The sequence below is a fragment of the Garra rufa genome, chromosome 9 (assembly GCF_049309525.1).
Source record: "Garra rufa chromosome 9, GarRuf1.0, whole genome shotgun sequence".
In the NCBI taxonomy this organism is placed as follows: Eukaryota; Metazoa; Chordata; class Actinopteri; order Cypriniformes; family Cyprinidae; genus Garra; species Garra rufa.
Window position 1 is genome coordinate 28,046,087 of NC_133369.1, and position 22,557 is coordinate 28,068,643.

Below are 22,557 nucleotides of genomic sequence, written 5' to 3' on the forward strand. Positions count from 1 at the left end.
AGAAAATGGGAGCCAGCTGGTCAGCACAGGTTTTCAAACAGGCTGGTGTCACACCATCAGGGCCTGGTGCCTTCCTTCTTTTGTTCTGTCTGAAGACCTGGCGAACATCTCTTTCACTGAAGTGGATTGTCGGAGTGGGGGAGAGCGGTGTTGTTAGGGCTGTTGTTGGAGGTGTGAATGGAGTTTTTTCAAACCTGCAATAGAACTCGTTCAGGTCGTCTGCCAGTTGTTGATTGTCCACCATGCAGGGGGATGGTGTCTTGTAGTTAGTGATGGCTTTCAGGCTGTCCCACACTGATGAAGAGTCACCGGAAGAGAATTGATTCCTTATCTTTTCGGAATAATTCTTCTTTGCCACTTTGATCTCCTTTTCTAGTGTGTATTTGGCCTGCTTATACAAGACACTGTCCCCTTTCCTGTAAGCATCCTCTTTGGCGTGACGAAGCTGTCTGAGTTTTGCAGTGAACCATGGTTTGTCATTGTTGAAAGTTAAACGAGTCTTGGTAGGAATGCACATATCCTCACAGAAACTGATATATGAAGTAACAGTGTCTGTGAGCTCATCCAGATCGGTAGCAGCAGCTTCGAAAACACTCCAATCAGTACAATCGAAACAGGCTTGTAAAGCCCGCTCTGTTTCGTTGGTCCATCTCTTCACAGACTTTGCTACAGGTTTAGCAGATTTAAGTTTTTGTCTGTAGGTTGGTATAAGATGAACCAGGCAGTGATCAGAGAGTCCCAAAGCTGCACGTGGGACAGAGTGATATGCATTACGTATTGTGGTGTAACAGTGGTCCAATATATTACTGTCTCTGGTTGAACATGTAACATGTTGACTGTATTTTGGCAGTTCACGGGAGAGATTAGCTTTGTTAAAATCCCCAAGAATGATTAAAACAGAGTCCGGGTGTTGTTGTTCCGTCACGGTGATCTGATCAGCGAGTTTCTGCAAAGCCAGGCTCACGTGCGCTTGCGGAGGAATGTAGACGCTCACAAGAATGAACGAGCAAAACTCTCGCGGCGAGTAGAACGGCTTACAGTTAATGAAGAGAGCTTCTAGATCAGAACAGCACATCTTCTTTAATACTTCTTTAATTTTGCATAACTTCCTTCTCATGAAGCATTACAATGTCAGGTATGCATTAAAAACATGCAAACAGGTTGTTTTAGGATCTTTCACAACATTTGATGCTGGTAAGCAGCTTTACATAGTTTATTTTTTAAACAAACCATGCATGGCTATAATGAGCAAATGTATAGTCAGTGTTATTGGCTTTTAGCATGCTTAGAATAGAGAATTACCCAGTGCTCTTAAAACATGCAGGGCTGGTTATGACTGCTTAAGTGGTTCCATTATGATTGCAACACAAGACAATATATTCATCTTTTAATTATATGATATAAATCCAATGTAAGTTTTCATTGCTTAGTAATGGTTTAAATTGTGCCCTGTAGCTACATGCCAAAAATTAGACTAGGCCAGTTGCATAAGCACAGCCACTATGTTAAGACTATATCTGAAGAACTAGTCTTGCCAACTAGCAGATAGCCAAGAGGTAATCCATCTTTGTTCGGATTCAAATAAAACATTTTTATGCAATTATTTTCAAAATGTTATGCAGTTTACACAACCAGCCACATTCTGTCAGTTCTAATCTCATCTGTGTTTGACTCACTGCCCACCTGTATACTTACCACATAGTTTTGCAAAAGACTATTTTGTTTCAGCTTGAGCAGTTTTGCATTCCTGCAAACATGCATAAACACGCAGTGCTTGTGCCTTAAAATGAAATTCACAGAGTGAGTTTTTAAAATAGATTTATTTCAGTGGTTCCATGCAGTTCACTAAAGTTGATCTCAAGAAACACCCAACTTGGCACTGCCTGTCAAGGGCAGGTCTAAACAGTGGATTTGCCCTAACGCTCTAGTCTAAGGTTTTGGCTGTTTGTGTGCGGTTAGGAGCTGGTTTAACCAGCTGAGTTAGAGAATTCCCGATAACAAGTAGCCCTGTTTCTTTTTTTTGGCAAACTGGAGAATGAAGTTGGCGAGAAAAGGACATAGGCCAAAGTAGGACAAAAAAAAAGTGAACACAGGTGCATTTGTTTGTCAAGGGTCGGTATGGTAGGAGGGGATAAATTTGGGGTGTGGTATTTGAATATGACACTTAATCTGTTCTTCAGCTCTTATCTTTGACTCTCAATTTCGTGTGCTTCTCACCTGCCTTAAACCCTTGACTTCCAGAATAACCATGTCAAGTAAGAGACTTTGTATTTTTTACTTAACCATGAGCGATTCGGCTAAAGGCCTTCTTCAGTGCATTAAACGCACTGTGTAAAAATGTTTTACTTAAATGTGTTACTGCTTAAAATGAACGAATGCATCTCGCTGTTGCACTACTGATTTAATCGATAAAAAATGTGTGGATTCCCTGCCTTCATTTTCAAATGTTTTGAAGCTGAGTTTAGGGTGTATGTATGTTAAATGTCTTCCAGCTGTTAGTATCGATTGGCTGATATGCCGATGGCAGTTGGTGGTGGATGAATGAACACTGACAAAAATCCCTCTCTCTCTTTCTCTCTCTCTCTTTCTCTCTCTCTCTCTTTCTCTCTCTCTCTTTCTCTCTCTCTCTCTTTCTCTCTCCTCTTCTGTCTTAAGGGTATGTTCAGGGTGTTGGCCACAATCCTCCTGCTCTTAAAACTGTCAATTTTTATCCATCCTTTTCTGAAAACTCCCACTCTAGCTTTTGCTTGACTCCAAAGTAACCAGTTCTGTGTGTTATATTGTTGCTGGGCATGACATTTCATGTATTGTACTTTTGATATCTCCTGTACTAATAATTTTGGATGTTGTAAACCACAGGCTTTGTTTAATTAAGTTGGCTTGGGAAAGCCAACTTACTGAAATCCTATGTAAACTTATTATTATTCTTATTTTTCTGAGCGGAAAATTTTTGGACACTAACTCCTCCTAGACCTAAACCTTATCTATCTATCTATCTATCTATCTTGCTAGTCGTGCTAAAATCATGTTAGCGACTTGCTAGTCATGCTAAAATAATGCTAAAATCAGGCTAGCGACTTGCTAGTCATGCTAAAATCATGTTAGCGACTTGCTAGTCATGCTTAAATCATGCTAGCGACTTGCTAGTCATGCTAAAATAATGCTAAAATCAGGCTAGCGACTTGCTAGTCGTGCTAAAATCATGCTAGCGACTTGCTAGTCATGTTAAAATCATGCTAGCGACTTGCTAGTCGTGCTAAAATCATGTTAGTGACTTGCTAGTCATGTTAAAATAATGCTAAAATCATGCTAGCGACTTGCTAGTCATGCTAAAATAATGCTAAAATCAGGCTAGCGACTTGCTAGTCATGCTTAAATCATGCTAGCGAGTTGCTAGTCATGCTAAAATAATGCTAAAATCAGGCTAGCGACTTGCTAGTCGTGCTAAAATCATGCTAGCAACTTGCTAGTCATGTTAAAATCATGCTAGCGACTTGCTAGTCGTGCTAAAATCATGCTAGCGACTTGCTAGTTGGGCTAAAATCATGCTAGCGACTTGCTAGTCGTGCTAAAATCATGCTAGCGACTTGCTAGTCGTGCTAAAATCATGCTAGCGACTTGCTAGTCATGCTAGAATCATGCTAGCGACTTGCTAGTCATGCTAAAATAATGTTAACGACTTGCTAGTCATGCTAAAATAATGCTAAAATCATGCTAGCGACTTGCTAGTCGTGCTAAAATAATGTAAGCGACTTGCTAGTCATGCTAAAATAATGCTAAAATTAGGGCTGTCGCGGTTAAGGAATTTCCCTTGCGGTAATTTTGAGTGGCTCAGTAGCGCGGTATGCGGTATTACCGCCATATAATTGTGTGTAGGCTGTTACAATGTAAGGTCATATTCAGAAATCAATAAACCGAAACCAAATCGCGTTGATATATGAAGTGAAGTAAACAGTACTTGCATAGAAACCTAGCCAGAAAGAAATGCAAATTTTGAAGAAAAAATGTCAGACATACTTAGAGGCTTTGCATCTGAAATCTTCGTGTATATAACAGTTAGCGCGCACCCTCGAGTCTGACTGGATGAGAGACTTTCTGTCAGTATTTCACCTGCGTGTTTTAGGCGAGCTGTCAGTCAGTGCAGTTTCATTGATACGCCACAAGATGGAGGCAAGAGACTATCTTGTCTTTAATCCGTTCATTCAACTATATGTTCAAAAACGCTTATTTATTCAAAGAGAGACGTAATGAAACACGATGTTAAAATCATTTCAACTTTAATCGCCACTTTTAAAGGCTCAGCTGACCAGCAGAGCATCGATGTTAAGACAGAGATTTCACTTTCCTTGGACATGACAAGCTAGTTTCACATACACACCAGACTCGATCTGAAAGACAGACGCAGGTAATCGCACAAGCTCAGTCGATCTCTCTCTCATTCGCTGTCTGTTTAGGCATGTTAAGTGCATATCTACTGAGCCTCATAATAAACACATTATGTTATCATTACTAACTTATTACTAATTTAATATTCAGCACACAGGCATTAAGTGAGAAGGGCAAATCCTTAGGAAAAAAGAAAACAGGCCAATATCGCGGTTGCTGCGGTTGTTGCATTCCTCTGCGGTTATGCACGTCAATAGCGCGGTATTGCGATATTGCGGTTATCGCGACAGCCCTAGCTAAAATCATGCTAGCGACTTGGTAGTCGTGCTGAAATCATGCTAGCGACTTGGTAGTCGTGCTGAAATCATGCTAGCGACTTGCTAGTCATGTTAAAATCATGCTAGCGACTTGCTAGTCGTGCTAAAATCATGTTAGTGACTTGCTAGTCATGTTAAAATAATGCTAAAATCATGCTAGCGACTTGCTAGTCATGCTAAAATAATGCTAAAATCAGGCTAGCGACTTGCTAGTCATGCTTAAATCATGCTAGCGAGTTGCTAGTCATGCTAAAATAATGCTAAAATCAGGCTAGCGACTTGCTAGTCGTGCTAAAATCATGCTAGCAACTTGCTAGTCATGTTAAAATCATGCTAGCGACTTGCTAGTCGTGCTAAAATCATGCTAGCGACTTGCTAGTTGGGCTAAAATCATGCTAGCGACTTGCTAGTCGTGCTAAAATCATGCTAGCGACTTGCTAGTCGTGCTAAAATCATGCTAGCGACTTGCTAGTCATGCTAGAATCATGCTAGCGACTTGCTAGTCATGCTAAAATAATGTTAACGACTTGCTAGTCATGCTAAAATAATGCTAAAATCATGCTAGCGACTTGCTAGTCGTGCTAAAATAATGTAAGCGACTTGCTAGTCATGCTAAAATAATGCTAAAATTAGGGCTGTCGCGGTTAAGGAATTTCCCTTGCGGTAATTTTGAGTGGCTCAGTAGCGCGGTATGCGGTATTACCGCCATATAATTGTGTGTAGGCTGTTACAATGTAAGGTCATATTCAGAAATCAATAAACCGAAACCAAATCGCGTTGATATATGAAGTGAAGTAAACAGTACTTGCATAGAAACCTAGCCAGAAAGAAATGCAAATTTTGAAGAAAAAATGTCAGACATACTTAGAGGCTTTGCATCTGAAATCTTCGTGTATATAACAGTTAGCGCGCACCCTCGAGTCTGACTGGATGAGAGACTTTCTGTCAGTATTTCACCTGCGTGTTTTAGGCGAGCTGTCAGTCAGTGCAGTTTCATTGATACGCCACAAGATGGAGGCAAGAGACTATCTTGTCTTTAATCCGGTCATTCAACTATATGTTCAAAAACGCTTATTTATTCAAAGAGAGACGTAATGAAACACGATGTTAAAATCATTTCAACTTTAATCGCCACTTTTAAAGGCTCAGCTGACCAGCAGAGCATCGATGTTAAGACAGAGATTTCACTTTCCTTGGACATGACAAGCTAGTTTCACATACACACCAGACTCGATCTGAAAGACAGACGCAGGTAATCGCACAAGCTCAGTCGATCTCTCTCTCATTCGCTGTCTGTTTAGGCATGTTAAGTGCATATCTACTGAGCCTCATAATAAACACATTATGTTATCATTACTAACTTATTACTAATTTAATATTCAGCACACAGGCATTAAGTGAGAAGGGCAAATCCTTAGGAAAAAAGAAAACAGGCCAATATCGCGGTTGCTGCGGTTGTTGCATTCCTCTGCGGTTATGCACGTCAATAGCGCGGTATTGCGATATTGCGGTTATCGCGACAGCCCTAGCTAAAATCATGCTAGCGACTTGGTAGTCGTGCTGAAATCATGCTAGCGACTTGGTAGTCGTGCTGAAATCATGCTAGCGACTTGGTAGTCGTGCTGAAATCATGCTAGCGACTTGGTAGTCGTGCTGAAATCATGCTAGCGACTTGCTAGTCGTGCTAAAACCATGCTAGCGACTTGCTAGTCGTGCTAAAATCATGCTAACGACTTGCTAGTCGTGTTAAAATCATGCTAGCGACTTGCTAGTCATGCTAAAATAATGCTAACGACTTGCTAGTCATGCTAAAATAATGGTAAAATCATGCTAGCGACTTGCTAGTCGTGCTAAAATAATGTTAGCAACTTGCTAGTCAGGCTAAAATAATGCTAAAATCATGCTAGCGACTTGCTAGTCGTGCTAAAATCATGTTAGCGACTTGCTAGTCATGCTAAAATAATGCTAAAATCATGCTAGCGACTTGCTAGTTGTGCTCAAATCATGCTAGCGACTTGCTAGTCGTGCTAAAATCATGCTAGCGACTTGCTAGTCATGCTAAAATAATGCTAAAATCATGCTAGCGACTTGGTAGTCGTGCTGAAATCATGCTAGCGACTTGCTAGTCGTGCTAAAATAATGCTAGCGACTTGCTAGTCAGGCTAAAATAATGCAAAAATCATGCAAGCGATTTGCAAGCCATGCTAAAATCATGCTAGCGATTTGCTAGTCGTGCTAAAATCATGCTATCGACTTGCTAGTAATGCTAAAATAATGCTAAAATCATGCTAGCGACTTGCTAGTCGTGCTAAAATCATGCTAGCGACTTGCTAGTCATGCTAGAATCATGCTAGCGACTTGCTAGTCATGCTAGAATCATGCTAGCGACTTGCTAGTCATGTTAAAATCATCCTAGCGACTTGCTAGTCATGCAAGAATCATGCTAACGACTTGCTAGTCATGCTAAAATAATGCTAGCGACTTGCTAGTCAGGCTAAAATAATGCTAAAATCATACTAGCGATTTGCTATTCGTGCTGAAATAATGCTAGCGACTTGCTAGTCATGCTAAAATAATGCTAGCGACTTTCTAGTCATGCTAAAATAATGCTAAAATCATGCTAGCGACTTGCTAGTCGTGCTAAAATCATGCTAGCGACTTGCTATTCGTGCTAAAATCATGCTAGCGACTTGCTAGTCATGCTAGAATCATGCTACCGACTTGCTAGTCATGTTAAAATCATGCTAGCGACTTGCTAGTAATGCTAGAATCATGCTAGCGACTTGCTAGTCGTGCTAAAATCATGCTAGCGACTTGCTAGTCATGTTAAAATCATGCTAGCGACTTGCTAGTAATGCTAAAATCTTGATAGCGACTTGCTAGTCGTGCTAAAATCATGTTAGCGACTTGCTAGTTGGGCTAAAATCATGCTAGCGACTTGCTAGTCGTGCTAAAATCATGCCAGCGACTTGCTAGTCATGTTAAAGTTATGCTAGCGACTTGCTAGTCATGTTAAAATCATGCTAGTGACTTGCTAGTTGTGCTAAAATCATGCTATCGACTTGCTAGTCGTGCTAAAATCATGCTAGCGACTTGCTAGTTGTGCTAAAATCATGCTAGCGACTTGCTAGTCATGTTAAAATCATGCTAGCGACTTGCTAGTAATGCTAAAATCTTGCTAGCGACTTGCTAGTCGTGCTAAAATCATGTTAGCGACTTGCTAGTTGGGCTAAAATCATGCTAGCGACTTGCTAGTCGTGCTAAAATCATGCCAGCGACTTGCTAGTCATGCTAAAATAATACTAAAATCATGTTAGCGACTTGCTAGTCATGCTAAAATAATGCTAAAATCATGCTAGCGACTTGCTAGTCGTGCTAAAATCATGCTAGCGACTTGCTAGTCATGCTAGAATCATGTTAGCGACTTGCTAGTCATGCTAAAATAATGTTAACGACTTGCTAGTCATGCTAAAATAATGCTAAAATCATGCTTGCGACTTGCTAGTCGTGCTAAAATAATGTAAGCGACTTGCTAGTCATGCTAAAATAATGCTAAAATCATGCTAGCGACTTGGTAGTCGTGCTAAAATCATGCTAGCGACTTGCTAGTCGTGCTAAAACCATGCTAGCGACTTGCTAGTCGTGCTAAAATCATGCTAACGACTTGCTAGTCGTGCTAAAATCATGCTAGCGACTTGCTAGTCGTGCTAAAATCATGCTAGCGACTTGCTAGTCATGCTAAAATAATGCTAAAATCATGCTAGCGACTTGCTAGTCGTGCTAAAATAATGTTAGCGACTTGCTAGTCATGCTAAAATAATGCTAAAATCATGCTAGCGACTTGCTAGTTGTGCTAAAATCATGTTAGCGACTTGCTAGTCATGCTAAAATAATGCTAAAATCATGCTAGCGACTTGGTAGTCGTGCTAAAATCATGCTATCGACTTGCTAGTCGTGCTAAAATCATGCTAGCGACTTGCTAGTCATGCTAAAATAATGCTAAAATCATGCTAGAGACTTGGTAGTAATGCTAGAATCATGCTAGCGACTTGCTAGTCATGCTAAAGTAATGCTAGCGACTTGCTAGTCAGGCTAAAATAATGCAAAAATCATGCTAGCGACTTGCTAGTCATGCTAAAATCATGCTAAAATCATGCTAGCGACTTGCTAGTCGTGCTAGAATCATGCTAGCGACTTGCTAGTCATGCTATAATCATGCTAGCGACTTGCTAGTCATACTACAATAATGCTAGCGACTTGCTAGTCATGCTAGAATCATGCTAGCGACTTGCTAGTCATGCTAAAATAATGCTAGTGACTTGCTAGTCAGGCTAAAATAATGCTAAAATCATGCTAGTAACTAGCTAATTATGCTAGAAACATGCTAGAAACCACCCTGGGTACCCTAGTAACCACATAGCAACACCTTAGCAACCATCCCGGGTACCCTAGCAACCGCATAGCAACACCCTAGCAACTACCCCGGGTACCCTAGCAACCACATAGCAACACCTTAGCAACCACCATGGGTACCTTAACAACACCTTAGCAACCACCCTGGTTACCTTAGCAACCGCATAGCAACACCATAGCAACTACCCCGGGTACCCTAGCAACCGCATAGCAACAACTTAGCAACCACCCCGGTACCTTAGCAACCACAGAGCAACACCTTAGCAACCACCCCGGGTACCTTAGCAACCGCATAGCAACACCTTAGCAATTAGATTTAGAAAAGTTTTTTGTTATTGGTGTTAATATTAGAAAGACAGACGGATGGATGGATGGATAGAAAGTTTAGTTAGAAATAAATTAGAAAGAATTAGGAAAAAGAAACAGAAAAAGAAAGAAGGAAAGAAAGTTTAGTAAGAAAGAAACATATTAGTTAGAAAGAAAGAAAGATTAGAAACAAAAAGATTAGTTAGAAAGAAAGAAAAAAGATTAGTTAGAAATAAAAAAGGTTGAAAGAAAAAGGATTAGTTAGAAAGAAAGAAAGAAAGAAAGAAAGAAAGAAAGATAGATAGATAGATAGATAGATAGATAGATAGATAGATAGATAGATAGATAGATAGATTTGTTAGAAAGAGATAGACACAACAGACAGACAAACAGATAGACAGATTAGTTCAAAATTAACTTTAGATAGAAAGAAATAAAGATAGATTAGTTAGAAAGAAAAAACGCTTTGAAAGAAAGGATTAGTTAGAAAGAAAAATAGATAAGTTAGAAAAAGAAAAATAGAAAGATAGATAAAAAATAGTTTGAATGTCTTATATCTATCTATCTATTGTGGCGAGGCGTCTGCCCGCCCCCCTAATTTTCATCACCACCCCGTCCCGTATTCGCCGCCCTTCTCCAGGCTCCCGACGGGAGTGGGTGTGTAGGGGAGAGGAGGGGCGTGTAATCGGCTCGGGCTGGCGGCGTGTGATGGGGACACCTGATGTAAATGAAGCCTCATCACCGCCGCTGTTTAAATCCCGAGCGCGCCTCTCCTCGGGAGACCGGTCTCTTTCCCCCGTGCATGCACGCTGGTGTCCTCGCGGGTCCAGGAGGGGGTGAAGAGGGAATCCCGCGCCGACCAGGAGGACGAGCCGCCGGACCCGCGGTTCCGGCTAAGCCGCCAGAAGTCGCCACCCCAGCGCCGGACAGCACGAGAGGGATGAGCCTGCCGGAGATGCCGCCGCCCTTTGCACCCCGGCGCCAGTATGGGAAGCGCCCGCGGCCGCCGGACTCCGCCCCTCTCCTGGACCCTTCCCCTCTGAACACTACCGTTCCGTCACGCTGCCCCAGCACCCGAGGACACCAGATTCCCCTTTTATTTTGGACACTGTTTTACTTTATGGACTCACTTTCCCTTATTTTCTGTTTAATAAAAGCCTCTCCGAGGCCTGACGCCACACCCACTGTGTCTGTCGTGTGCCCCTCCCGCCACAGTGGTGGAGAATGCGGGCAAGGCGGGGCTTAGACAGCGCAGTGGGCAACACCTGATGACGTCATCCCCTCTCGCTCGCAAAAGTTCGTGAAAACCCGGACAGGGACGGAGGAACGACGGAGACGGCCTCCCAGCCGCAAGAAGGGTAAGTGATGTTTCAGTTAGTCACTTATCCTGCGGTTGGTTGAGGCTGTCGACTAATACCGGTTTTTCTGTCCCTGTTCCGGTACGCGGCGAGAGGGAGCGTTGCCTTGGAGAGGAATCCCCGCCCACTCCGACCGCTGGAGCCTGGATGAGGAAGGTAGCACTCCTGCGTGGGCGGCGACCTTAGGACGGGGATGTCGCTTGGGGGGGGGAATGTGGCGAGGCGTCTGCCCGCCCCCCTAATTTTCATCACCACCCCGTCCCGTATTCGCCGCCCTTCTCCAGGCTCCCGACGGGAGTGGGTGTGTAGGGGAGAGGAGGGGCGTGTAATCGGCTCGGGCTGGCGGCGTGTGATGGGGACACCTGATGTAAATGAAGCCTCATCACCGCCGCTGTTTAAATCCCGAGCGCGCCTCTCCTCGGGAGACCGGTCTCTTTCCCCCGTGCATGCACGCTGGTGTCCTCGCGGGTCCAGGAGGGGGTGAAGAGGGAATCCCGCGCCGACCAGGAGGACGAGCCGCCGGACCCGCGGTTCCGGCTAAGCCGCCAGAAGTCGCCACCCCAGCGCCGGACAGCACGAGAGGGATGAGCCTGCCGGAGATGCCGCCGCCCTTTGCACCCCGGCGCCAGTATGGGAAGCGCCCGCGGCCGCCGGACTCCGCCCCTCTCCTGGACCCTTCCCCTCTGAACACTACCGTTCCGTCACGCTGCCCCAGCACCCGAGGACACCAGATTCCCCTTTTATTTTGGACACTGTTTTACTTTATGGACTCACTTTCCCTTATTTTCTGTTTAATAAAAGCCTCTCCGAGGCCTGACGCCACACCCACTGTGTCTGTCGTGTGCCCCTCCCGCCACACTATCTATTCACATTCAAACTATTTATATCTTCTAACTATTTATATCTATAAATCTATCTATTTTCAAACTATTTATATCTATCTAGCCTATCTATCTTCAAACTTTATCATTCAAACTAAAACTATTTCAAACTAAAAACCTTTAAACTTTCTTTAAACTAAAAGCTTTTAAAACTACTTAAAACTTACTGGCTAGGCTTTCTCAAGCCAACTTAAAGTTTGCTAACAAACTTTTTATCTAGTTATTATCAATATTATTATTTATGATATACCTGCTTTGCTCATTTCACAGAACTCCGTAATGCATGGCAGTGGTTGAAGTCTTTTACCAATACGCAGGAAAGGAGGGAGACAAAAAGACCCTGAGCAAAGGCGAGCTCAAGGATCTGCTCAGTGCAGAGCTGACAGACTCCTCTGGGGTGAGAGGCACTGCAAAATTGTTTTATAACTGACCAGTTGAAGCATAATTTCTCTTTTCATTCTGACATTTGAATTAAAAATGGTTCTTTTTAAAAAAAAATGAGTTATTAAAATAGCTCCTTTTTATAATTGTTATTTTAAATTCAGTAATAACATCATTTAATTATTTTTTATTCATTCTCATAATAAATACATCGCAAGCTAATACTGACGCAAATATGTGGCGTTCAATCCAAATCACTGAACTGACAGTATCTCTGATTACACTTTTGTGTATGTTTTGTTTGTTACAGGAAGTTAATTACCAGCCATGTATGGACCAGATATTCAAGGAACTGGATTTAGATAGAGATGCCAAGGTGGACTTCCAGGTTTTTTTTTTTTTTTTTGCTCTTTGTCAGCTCTGAGTCTCACTTTGATTTACGATGAATCTATGTAATAAAAATAACCTTGTCCTTACAGAAAGGGTTTATCTATAAAGCCATGGTATATCTGAAACTTTTAAATTAAATCTGTATTCTGACAATACATGGGTGTCAGTATTCTTATTCCTATATGTATATTAGAATATCTACCTACCACAAACGCTCCAAACATAATACCAACATACAAAGAGTGTCAAATGACACAGATAACAGTAACTCATACTATTCACAATGCATATATGGCCTGCAGGAAACTTGAAAACAATACCACATCCTACCAAAAAGGGGTCTCACGTGTATTAGTAAGAGAGAGATGTATATTTTTGTAGTACATTTATACCTTTAAGGTCCCAAAATGCACCCTTTAAGCAGATAATAAGATTTTGAAAATGCACCACCTCAGTGACATCTTTTGTACATTTTTTTTTTTTTTTTGTATAAAACTGCAGAAATATTAGAGGTGCCTCAATGACTCATGTCCCAGTTCTGTTAAAATTTGAAAGAGTTTAAATCATTTGAAATGTGTTTAAAATAATTAGTTTATAATCTATGATAAAAAGCCACATCGTGAAAATCGAAATGAGCCTCAAATGTTGTTGATTTGATGCTGACTCGTCTGTCTGTGCACGTCGTGTCATTGTTACATCCAGCTCTCAACTCTTCCTTTGACAACAGTAAAAGCCCAGTAGCCCCAATATGCTGTGGTTTAGGCTAGAGTGGTTTTAGAACAGCTAGGGGGCGTTGTTAGGCACGACGAGGAGAGGAGTAAATAATCAGTAATAAACTTTTTGGCTGTTCGCGTGCGGTCAGAAACCGGTTTAGTCGGCGGAGTTAAGGACTCAGCAAAGACAAACAGATGCCTATTCCCCCTTCCCCCTTTTTAGTTTAAAGGATTGAACAGAGTTAGAGAGAGGGGCATAAATGTAGGTGCGGTCGGTTGTGAGTTAAGGGTTGGATGGTGTGAGGTCGTGAATTCGGGGGCGTGACATTTCTCTGCATAAAATGACCAGTCCGTTCCGCCACTTCTCACTCGCTCCGTCATCTTTTCTTTTTCTTCTTGCTCGCCGTGAACTCCAGCATCACCATGTCACGTAAGAGACTTTTAATTTTATGCACTTTATTGTTTTACAGCTTAAAAATAAACTAATGCATATCACTGCACTATAAGACCTTGATGGGTTCAAACTTTGTAGATTGGCATGTGGTAGTTTGGTTTATATGTTTGCTATATGAGTTTTTTTTATCCATTAATTATTTAGTAGAATAGTTTAAAAGTTTGAATGTGAAGAAAGCAGAGGCAGGAAAAGAAGGCAGTTGATGGTGGATCAAATGTCCAGTGACAAAATCATTTGATCTTTTTCTTTCTGTCTCTCTATTCTGTCTTAATTAAAGGGTATGTAGGGTGTTGGCCGTAATCCGCTTGCGCTTAAAACTGATGTTTTTTCTTTGTGCCTCTTTTTCTGAAAACTCCTACTCTTCAGACAATTAAGATCCACCCCTTCTCTTCCTACTGCTTGCCTCCAGAGGGCTGTAACCAGTTCTGTTTTAAATTGTTGTTAGCCATGACATTTCATATAGTGTAGCCTACTTTTGACATCTCCTCTACTAATATTTTTAGATGTTGTGAACATGATTATTAATATTATTGTTTATGATACACCTACTTTGTATCACACTCACAGAAATCCAGCAAGGAATGGCTATGCTGATTGCAGCATTTCACAAATACTCAGGAAAGGAGGGAGACAAAACCACCCTGAGCAAAGGCGAGCTCAAGGAACTGCTCACTAATGAGCTGGGCGACCTCCTCGGGGTGAGAGGCACTGCAAAACTGTTTCAAAAATATAACAGTTGAAATATAATATCCCTTTTCATTATGACATTTTAATACAATTATATATATATATAAAGTTGTCCTAAAAACAAAATAATACCTGTTCTTGTTTTAGGACAACACACTGCATATATATTTTATTATTAAATAATAAATATATTGTGCAATAATATTAATGTAATTTGCATCACTGTTCTGACAGTATCTCTGATTACACTTTTGTGTTTGTTAAAGAAATCCAATGACAAGACAGCTGTGGACAAGATATTTAAGGATCTGGATGCAAATGCAGATGGCACAGTGGACTTTCAGGAGTACATCACCTTGGTCGCCTGCATCACTATGCTTTGCAATGATTTTTTCCAAAAACAATAACCTTGTCCTTACAGAAAGGATTTATCTGTAAAGCTATGGTATATCTGAAACTGAAAATAAAGGTTTTTAATGTTTTAAATTAAATCTGTATTCTGATAATATATGGGTGTGAGTGTTCTTATTCCCATAGATATATTAGAACTATTGCCTACCTACCACTGACGCTCCAAACATAATACTGACATACAAAGAGTGTCAAATGACACAGATAACAGTAACTCATACTATACACAGTGCATAAATGGCCTGCGGGAAACTTGAAAACAATACCACACCCTATCAAAAAGGGGTTTCACATGCATTAGTAAGAGAGATTAATATTTTTGTAGTAAATTTGTAGTTGCTTTATACAAACTCTGAAAAAGGGTACAAAATCTGTCACTAGGGGAATACTCTTTTTTTGAAAGGCACTCTTTAGATAACATCTTTAAGGTCCCAAAATGCACCCCTTAAAGGGAAAATAAGCTACCTTTTGAAAATGCACCACCCTCAGTGACATCTTTTGTACTATTTTTGTATAAAACTGCAGAAATATTAGAGAGGTGCCTCAATGACTCATGTTGCAGTTCTATTCAAATTTGAGTATTCGAGTATTTAAATTATTTCAAATGTGTTTTAAATTGTTAGTTAATAATCCATGATAAAAAGCCACATCATGAAAATCAAAATGATATTGTTAGGGAGATTTGATACTGACGTCATCATTTTGATACGTCGATGAAGAACATCCAGCTCTCAACTCTTTATTTGACGACTATTAAGGCATTAGAGCACCAAGATGTGTGGGTGGGAACTCCAAAATGAGGTGGAAGCTCTAAAATAGGGTGTGGCTTCCTCCCACTGACAGACAGGTACATGACACGCAGGCACAATTTTTCACCCAATCCACTTCGGTGCAAACTCCGCCCCACAGCTGATTTCAAAGATTTTATTGGTTGTCAATCACAGGGTTGATTTCCTACACTATGCTACCAAAATGCTAACCCCTAAACCTACCCCACACCTTACCCTAACCGTAACCAGTGAAATTGACTGCACAGCAGGATTGGTGCTGTATAGTGTGGTAGATAAAAGTTAATAAGATTATGCGATATGAGATGGCCACGCACTTTGGGGCTCTGCTCTCACTGAGCATATTATTATATCAAATATTTTAGCTTAGTTTAGATCAACTAGAAAACCATGTTTAATTTATAAAGTTTTATTTTGAAATGTAAGTCAATAACAATTGGCTAAGGCCAGAGCCAATGGTGAAAGTCTTTGCACGAAAAGACCCTGCCACATTTTGGAGGTTCTGCCAACTTTTGGAGTTCACACCCCATTTCACCTGATTGGCAGACATCATAGTGACTGTAGGTTTAAGGGTGGGGTTGGGTAAGGGGGATCATTTTGATTGCATGAACACCCACAAATTGCTCTGCAGAGACCTCAATCTCTCCCTTTTTGGAGAACTCTGGTCTGCAGTTATACCTACTTGGAGTATGCTGTGGTTTAGGCCTACGGTGATTTTAGAACAGCTAGGGGGCGTTGTTAGGCAACCAGTAATAATTTGTTGGCTGTTTGCTTGCAGTTAGAAACTGGTTTGGTAGGTTTCGTTAAGTGCTCAGCAAGGACAATAGATGCCTATTCCACCTGCCACTTTTTGTTGTTTAAGGGAGCAAACATAAATGTAGGTGCGGATGTGTGTTAAGGGTAAAGACGGTGGGAGGGCGTGAAAATGGGGGCGTGACAATTTTTTCTGCATAAAATACCCAGTCTGTTCCTTCACTTCTCACTTGCTTAGTCCTATTTTCTTTCACCTTTTGCTCGCCGTGAACTCCAGCATCACCATGTCAGGTAAGTGACTTTTATATTTTTCACTGCATTGTTTTACAGCTTAAAATGAACTAATGTATCTATCTGCTGCACTATTAACCTTGATGGATTGAAATTTTATAGACTGACATTCTTTGAAGGGTAGTTTGGTGTATATATGTTATATGCTTGTCAGTCATTAATAAGTAGAATAGATTAAAAGTTTGTGTGTTGAGAACAAAAAAGCAGAGGCGGGAAAAGAAGGCAGTTGATGGTAAATCAAATGACGAGTGACAAAATCAAGTAGAAATTTTTCTTTCTGTCTCTCTATTCTATCTTAATTAAAGGGTATGTAGGGTGTTGGCCATAATCCACTTGTGCTTAAAACTGATGCTGAAAACTCTCACTCTTCAGACAATTAAGATCCACCCCTTCTCTTCCTACTGCTTGCCTCCAGAGGGCTGTAACCAGTTCTGTGTTAAATTGTTGTTAGCCATGACATTTCATGTAGTGTACTTTTGACATCTTCTCTACTAATAATTTTGGATGTTGTGAACATGATTATTAATATTATTGTTTATGATACACCTGCTTTGTATCACACTCACAGAAACCCAGCAAGCAATGGCTATGCTGATTCGAGTCTTTCACAAATACTCAGGAAAGGAGGGACAAAAAACCACCCTGAGCAAAGGCGAGCTCAAGGAACTGCTCACTAATGAGCTGGGCGACATTCTCGGGGTGAGAGGCACTGCAAAACTGTTTTAAATATATTGTGAGATAATATTGATGTAAATATGTGCTGTTTAATTCCCATCACTGTTCTGACAGTATCTCTGATTACACTTTTGTGTTTGTTAAAGAAATCCAATGACAAGACAGCTGTGGACAAGATATTTAAGGATCTGGATGCAAATACAGATGGCACAGTGGACTTTCAGGAGTACATCACCTTGGTCGCCTGCATCACTATGCTTTGCAATGAGTTTTTCCAAGAACAATAACCTTGTCCTTACAGAAAGGATTTATCTGTAAAGCTATGGGATATCTGAAACTGAAAATAAAGGTTTTTAATGTTTTAAATTAAATCTGTATTCTGATAATATATGGGTGTGAGTGTTCTTATTCCCATAGATATATTAGAACTATTGCCTACCTACCACTGACGCTCCAAACATAATACTGACATACAAAGAGTGTCAAATGACACAGATAACAGTAACTCATACTATACACAGTGCATAAATGGCCTGCGGGAAACTTGAAAACAATACCACACCCTATCAAAAAGGGGTTTCACATGCATTAGTGAGAGAGAGAGATGCATATTTTGTAGTAAATTTAAAAAAAAGGTAGCTTATTTTCCCCTTAAAGGGTACTCTTTAGATAGTACCTTTAAGGTCCCAAAATGCACCCTTTAAGGGGAAAATAAGCTACCTTTTGAAAATGCACCATCTCATCTTTTGTACTATTTTTGTAAAAAACTGCAGAAATATTAGAGAGGTGCCTCAATGGCTCATGTTTCAGTTCTATTTAAATTTCAGTATTAGAATATTTAAAATTTGATATGTGTGAAATTATTAGTTAATAGTCCATGATAAAAAGCCACATGATGAAAATCCAAATTTTATAGTAAGGAAGATTTGATGCTGACGTCATTTATCTGTGCACGTTGTGTCATTTTGATACGTCGATGAAGAACATCCAGCTCTCAACTCTTTATTTGACAATTATTAAGGCATTAGAGCACCAAGATGTGTGGGTGGGAACTCCAAAATGAGGTGGAAGCTCTAAAATAGGGTGTGGCTTCCTCCCACTGACAGACAGGTACATGACACGCAGGCACAATTTTTCACCCAATCCACTTCGGTGCAAACTCCGCCCCACAGCTGATTTCAAAGATTTTATTGGTTGTCAATCACAGGGTTGATTTCCTACACTATTCTACAAAAATGCTAACCCCTAAACCTACCCCACACCTTACCCTAACTATAACCAGTGAAATTGACTGCACAGCAGGATTGGTGCTGTATAGCCTGGTAGATAAAAGTTAATAAGATTATGCGATATGAGATGGCCACGCACTTTGGGGCTCTGCTCTCACTGAGCATATTATTATATCAAATATTTTAGCTTAGTTTAGATCAAGAAAACCATGTTTAATTTATAAAGTTTTATTTTGAAATGTAAGTCAATAACAATTGGCTAAGGCCAGAGCCAATGGTGAAAGTCTTTGCACGACAAGAGGTTCTGACAACTTTTGGAGTTCACGCCCCATTTCAAGTATAGGCCTTCCTCCCAATGTGCATACTATCCATCCTAAATTCTATGTGATATTAGTAGTGTTCAATACTATTTAGGGCAGATAGAGTGGATAGTATGCACATGGGGATGCAGGGTAGGTCTCTGCAGGAAAGTAATGGGAGTTACCAGATCGGGGCATTTTTAGACTATGTTACCTGATTGGCAGACATCATAGAGACTGCAGGTTTAAGGGTGGGGTTAGGTAAGGGGGATCATTTTGATTGCATGATTTAGAAACACCCAGCGGTTTGAAAACACCCACAAATTGCTCTGCAGAGACCTCAATATCAACCATTTTGGAGAACTCTGGTCCACAGTTATACCTACTTGGAGTATGCTGTGGTTTAGGCCTACGGTGATTTTAGAACAGCTAGGGGGCGTTGTGAGGCAATCACTAATAATTTGTTGGCTGTTTGCTTGCGGTTAGAAACTGGTTTAGTCGGCGGAGTTAAGGACTCAGCAAGGACAACAGATGCCTATTCGTCCTGCCTCTTTTTTGTGGTTTAAGGGAGTGAACAATAAGAGGGAGGGAGCATAGTAAGGTAAGAGTAAGAGTAAAGGACATAAATGTAGGTGCGGTTGTGTGTTAAGGGTTAAGACGGTGGGAAGGCGTGAAAACGGGGGCGTGACATTTCTCTGCATAAAATACCCAGTCTGGTCCTTCACTTCTCACTTGCTCAGTCCTATTTTCTTTCACCTTTTGCTCGCCGTGAACTCCAGCATCACCATGTCACGTAAGAGACTTTTACATATTTTACTGCATTGTTTTACAGCTTTAAATGAACTAATGTATCTCAGTGCTGCACTATTAACCTTGATGGGTTCAAACTTTATAGATTGACATTCTTTGAAGGGTAGTTTGGTGTATATATGTTATATGTTTGTCAGTCATTATTTAGTAGAATAGTTTATGAGTTTGTGGGTCGAGAACAAAAAAAGCAGAGGCGGGAAAAGAAGGCAGTTGATGGTAAATCAAATGACGAGTGACAAAATCAAGTAGAAGTTTTTCTTTCTGTCTCTCTATTCTATCTTAATTAAAGGGTATGTAGGGTGTTGGCCATAATCCACTTGTGCTTAAAACTGATGCTGAAAACTCCCACTCTTCAGACAATTAAGATCCACCCCTTCTCTTCCTACTGCTTGCCTCCAGAGGGCTGTAACCAGTTCTGTGTTAAATTGTTGTTAGCCATGACATTTCATATAGTGTACTTTTGACATCTTCTCTACTAATAATTTTGGATGTTGTGAACATGATTATTAATATTATTGTTTATGATACATCTGCTTTGTATCACACTCACAGAAATCCAGCAAGGAATGGCTATGCTGATTGGAGCCTTTCACAAATACTCAGGAAAGGAGGGAGACAAAACCACCCTGAGCAAAGGCGAGCTCAAGGAACTGCTCACTAATGAGCTGGGCGACATTCTCGGGGTGAGAGGCACTGCAAAACTGTTTCAAGTTGAAATATAATTTCTCTTTTCATTATGACATTTTAATGCAATTTTATATGTATATATATACACACACTATATATATATTTTATTATTAAATAATAACAATCAAAAAAGTTGAATTCTTTTGTATTAATTCTCATAAAAAAATTAATTGTCAGATAATATAGATGTAAATATGTGCTGTTTAATTTGCACCGCTGTACTGATAGTATCTCTGATCTCTTTTGTGTTTGGTAAAGAAATCCACTGACCAGGCAGCTCTGGACAAGATATTCAAGGATCTGGATGCAAACAAGGATGGCACTGTGGACTTTCAGGAGTACATCACCTTGGTCGCCTGCATTACTATGCTTTGCAATGAATTTTTCAATAAAAAGAAGTGATCTTGTTCTTACAGAAAGGGTTTATATGTAAAGCTATGGGATGTCTGAAACCAAGAATAAAGGTTTTTAATGTTTTGAATTAAATCTGTATTCTTACAATAAATGTGTGTGTGTGTTCATATTTGTAAATGTGTGTTTATACTGTTGGTGGCATAATGGTTATTCCTTGAACGTTCACCTAATACCGACACTCCTAACTTAACTTAACTGTCACCCATCCACCCTGTGGGACACCTAAGTTTACTTCACCATTTTACAAATAAATCCTAATCTAACCATGACAAACTATATATCATTGGAAAGGTCTGAGGCTCCTAAATAGATATTTTACAATTATTTTGTGTTACAAATTATTTAGGAAATGTAATAGATGAATTTATTTAATTTATTTATTTAATTTAATTAAAAATCTACTTCATAACAGGTGTTCTCACCTTTGTCACAAACAGACTTCCTTGTTGCCCTTTTCCCATTCACGCTTAGAAATCATAAGAAATTATATTTCAGCTGAAAACTTGAAATCTCAAAATAAAATTCATCCTTTGAAAACCATTTTAAAATCAGACATTGCATTTACATGGAAAATTTACATCAAAATCATATTACAAAATATTTTCGTTCATGAATGATAAAAATGTAAGTTTGAATGCTTCATTTTCACGTCTACATTCAAAAATGAGAGTGACAGTTAAGGGGTTAATACTGACATAAAATGAATTGTCAGTCAGCACAGATTACAGTAACTCTCAGTATACTATATACAGTCCATATATGTCCTGCAGAAAACTTTAATACAATACCACAGCATTACCATTTATAAAATACAATACAATACCATATATATAGATGAAGACACTGCTGGCAGTTTATCTGTTTATGCAATCTGCTTACGCAATCTCAGGCATTTCATGTGTATAAAGTATATCTATAATATAATGTTAAAAAACTCAACCTTTTTAACAGTATAGAATACTATAAACAAAAGAAAATACATCTGCCTCAGTCTATGATAAGAAGTCACATCAGATCACAACAACTGTTATTGTCCCTCCATTCTAATATCAAGCTAACACCAATGTTTATTAGTTTTAAAAACTCATCTCTCTATATAGACATGTTCTCTGTATTTGATCAGTGTCTAAATACCTGCAGGACATTAATAAGAGCTACATTAATCTTCACTGGAGCATAAAATACAACATTTTCCAGTAAATGTCTCCATCTTGTGGTGGCCCTCATAAGGGATCTTATAATTGTTACTTGGGCACGCAGAGCAAAAAAGAATCAACTTTATTTCAAATTAATCTCAGAATGAATTTGTTTTTATAATATTCATTTCAGCTGTAATTATACAGTACCTTTACCAATTATTTAGGCAGAGTTTTCCTGTAATTTTGAAATGCAAAAAATGTTAAGAAAATTACAAATGTTGACGTTCTATTCTCCAAAAACGTATTTAAAACCTTAAAAGTAGACACTTACATTTAATGTGCTTTCTGTGGACATAAAATAACTTTTGCAAATTTCTTTTGACGAGGACATCTTAACATCTTTGACCCATATACTCAGGGGCGTAGCAGTCAATTTAAAAGTGGGGGGGACAGTATGGTGATGTGACCCAAAGCCCAAAGGTGATATTCATACAGTATAATAAATTCTAAATAGAAGAACAATGGGCATTTTACAGCCCCAAAGTGGCAATTTGAGGATGCCCAAGAGATTCGCGCTGTCATTGGCTAAGTGTTAGTTCACTCAAATCTAAGTAACAAATCAGAGAACATGGGCGGAAATATTGGCGCTAGGTCAAAAAAGTGCAGGGGACAGAATCACCTTTTTCTAAAAGTGAGGGGGACGTGTCCCCCCCGGTTGCTACGCCTCTGCATATACTGTATAGGTTCCAAAAGAGTGTTTTTGCAGTGATGCCAT

At 39.9% G+C, this 22,557-nt stretch overlaps 3 protein-coding genes across 3 annotated transcripts; all 3 read left to right on the plus strand.

Annotated features, from left to right (window-relative positions):
* Positions 1-13,416: 13,416 nt before the first annotated feature.
* Positions 13,417-14,777, plus strand: LOC141342620 (ictacalcin-like). The gene is made up of 3 exons (XM_073847116.1): positions 13,417-13,575; positions 14,167-14,297; positions 14,553-14,777. The coding sequence occupies exons 1-3, from the start codon at positions 13,569-13,571 to the stop codon at positions 14,691-14,693; spliced, it is 279 nt and encodes a 92-aa protein (XP_073703217.1). The 5' UTR covers positions 13,417-13,568; the 3' UTR covers positions 14,694-14,777.
* Positions 14,778-16,370: 1,593 nt separating this feature from the next.
* On the plus strand, positions 16,371-17,592 carry LOC141342621 (ictacalcin-like). The gene is made up of 3 exons (XM_073847117.1): positions 16,371-16,529; positions 17,098-17,228; positions 17,351-17,592. The coding sequence occupies exons 1-3, from the start codon at positions 16,523-16,525 to the stop codon at positions 17,489-17,491; spliced, it is 279 nt and encodes a 92-aa protein (XP_073703218.1). The 5' UTR covers positions 16,371-16,522; the 3' UTR covers positions 17,492-17,592.
* Positions 17,593-19,366: 1,774 nt separating this feature from the next.
* LOC141342619 (ictacalcin-like) lies at positions 19,367-20,734 on the plus strand. Its single transcript, XM_073847115.1, has 3 exons — positions 19,367-19,525; positions 20,095-20,225; positions 20,488-20,734. Exons 1-3 carry the CDS (start codon positions 19,519-19,521, stop codon positions 20,629-20,631), a joined length of 282 nt encoding a protein of 93 aa, XP_073703216.1. The 5' UTR covers positions 19,367-19,518; the 3' UTR covers positions 20,632-20,734.
* Positions 20,735-22,557: the final 1,823 nt, after the last annotated feature.

Excerpts from the sequence above, each read along its gene's own strand:
- LOC141342619 (XM_073847115.1), top strand. Across the intron at positions 20,226-20,487 it reads AGCTGGGCGACATTCTCGGG|AAATCCACTGACCAGGCAGC; the intron begins GTGAGAGGCACT and ends TGTTTGGTAAAG.
- LOC141342620 (XM_073847116.1), top strand. Across the intron at positions 14,298-14,552 it reads AGCTGGGCGACCTCCTCGGG|AAATCCAATGACAAGACAGC; the intron begins GTGAGAGGCACT and ends TGTTTGTTAAAG.
- LOC141342621 (XM_073847117.1), top strand. Across the intron at positions 17,229-17,350 it reads AGCTGGGCGACATTCTCGGG|AAATCCAATGACAAGACAGC; the intron begins GTGAGAGGCACT and ends TGTTTGTTAAAG.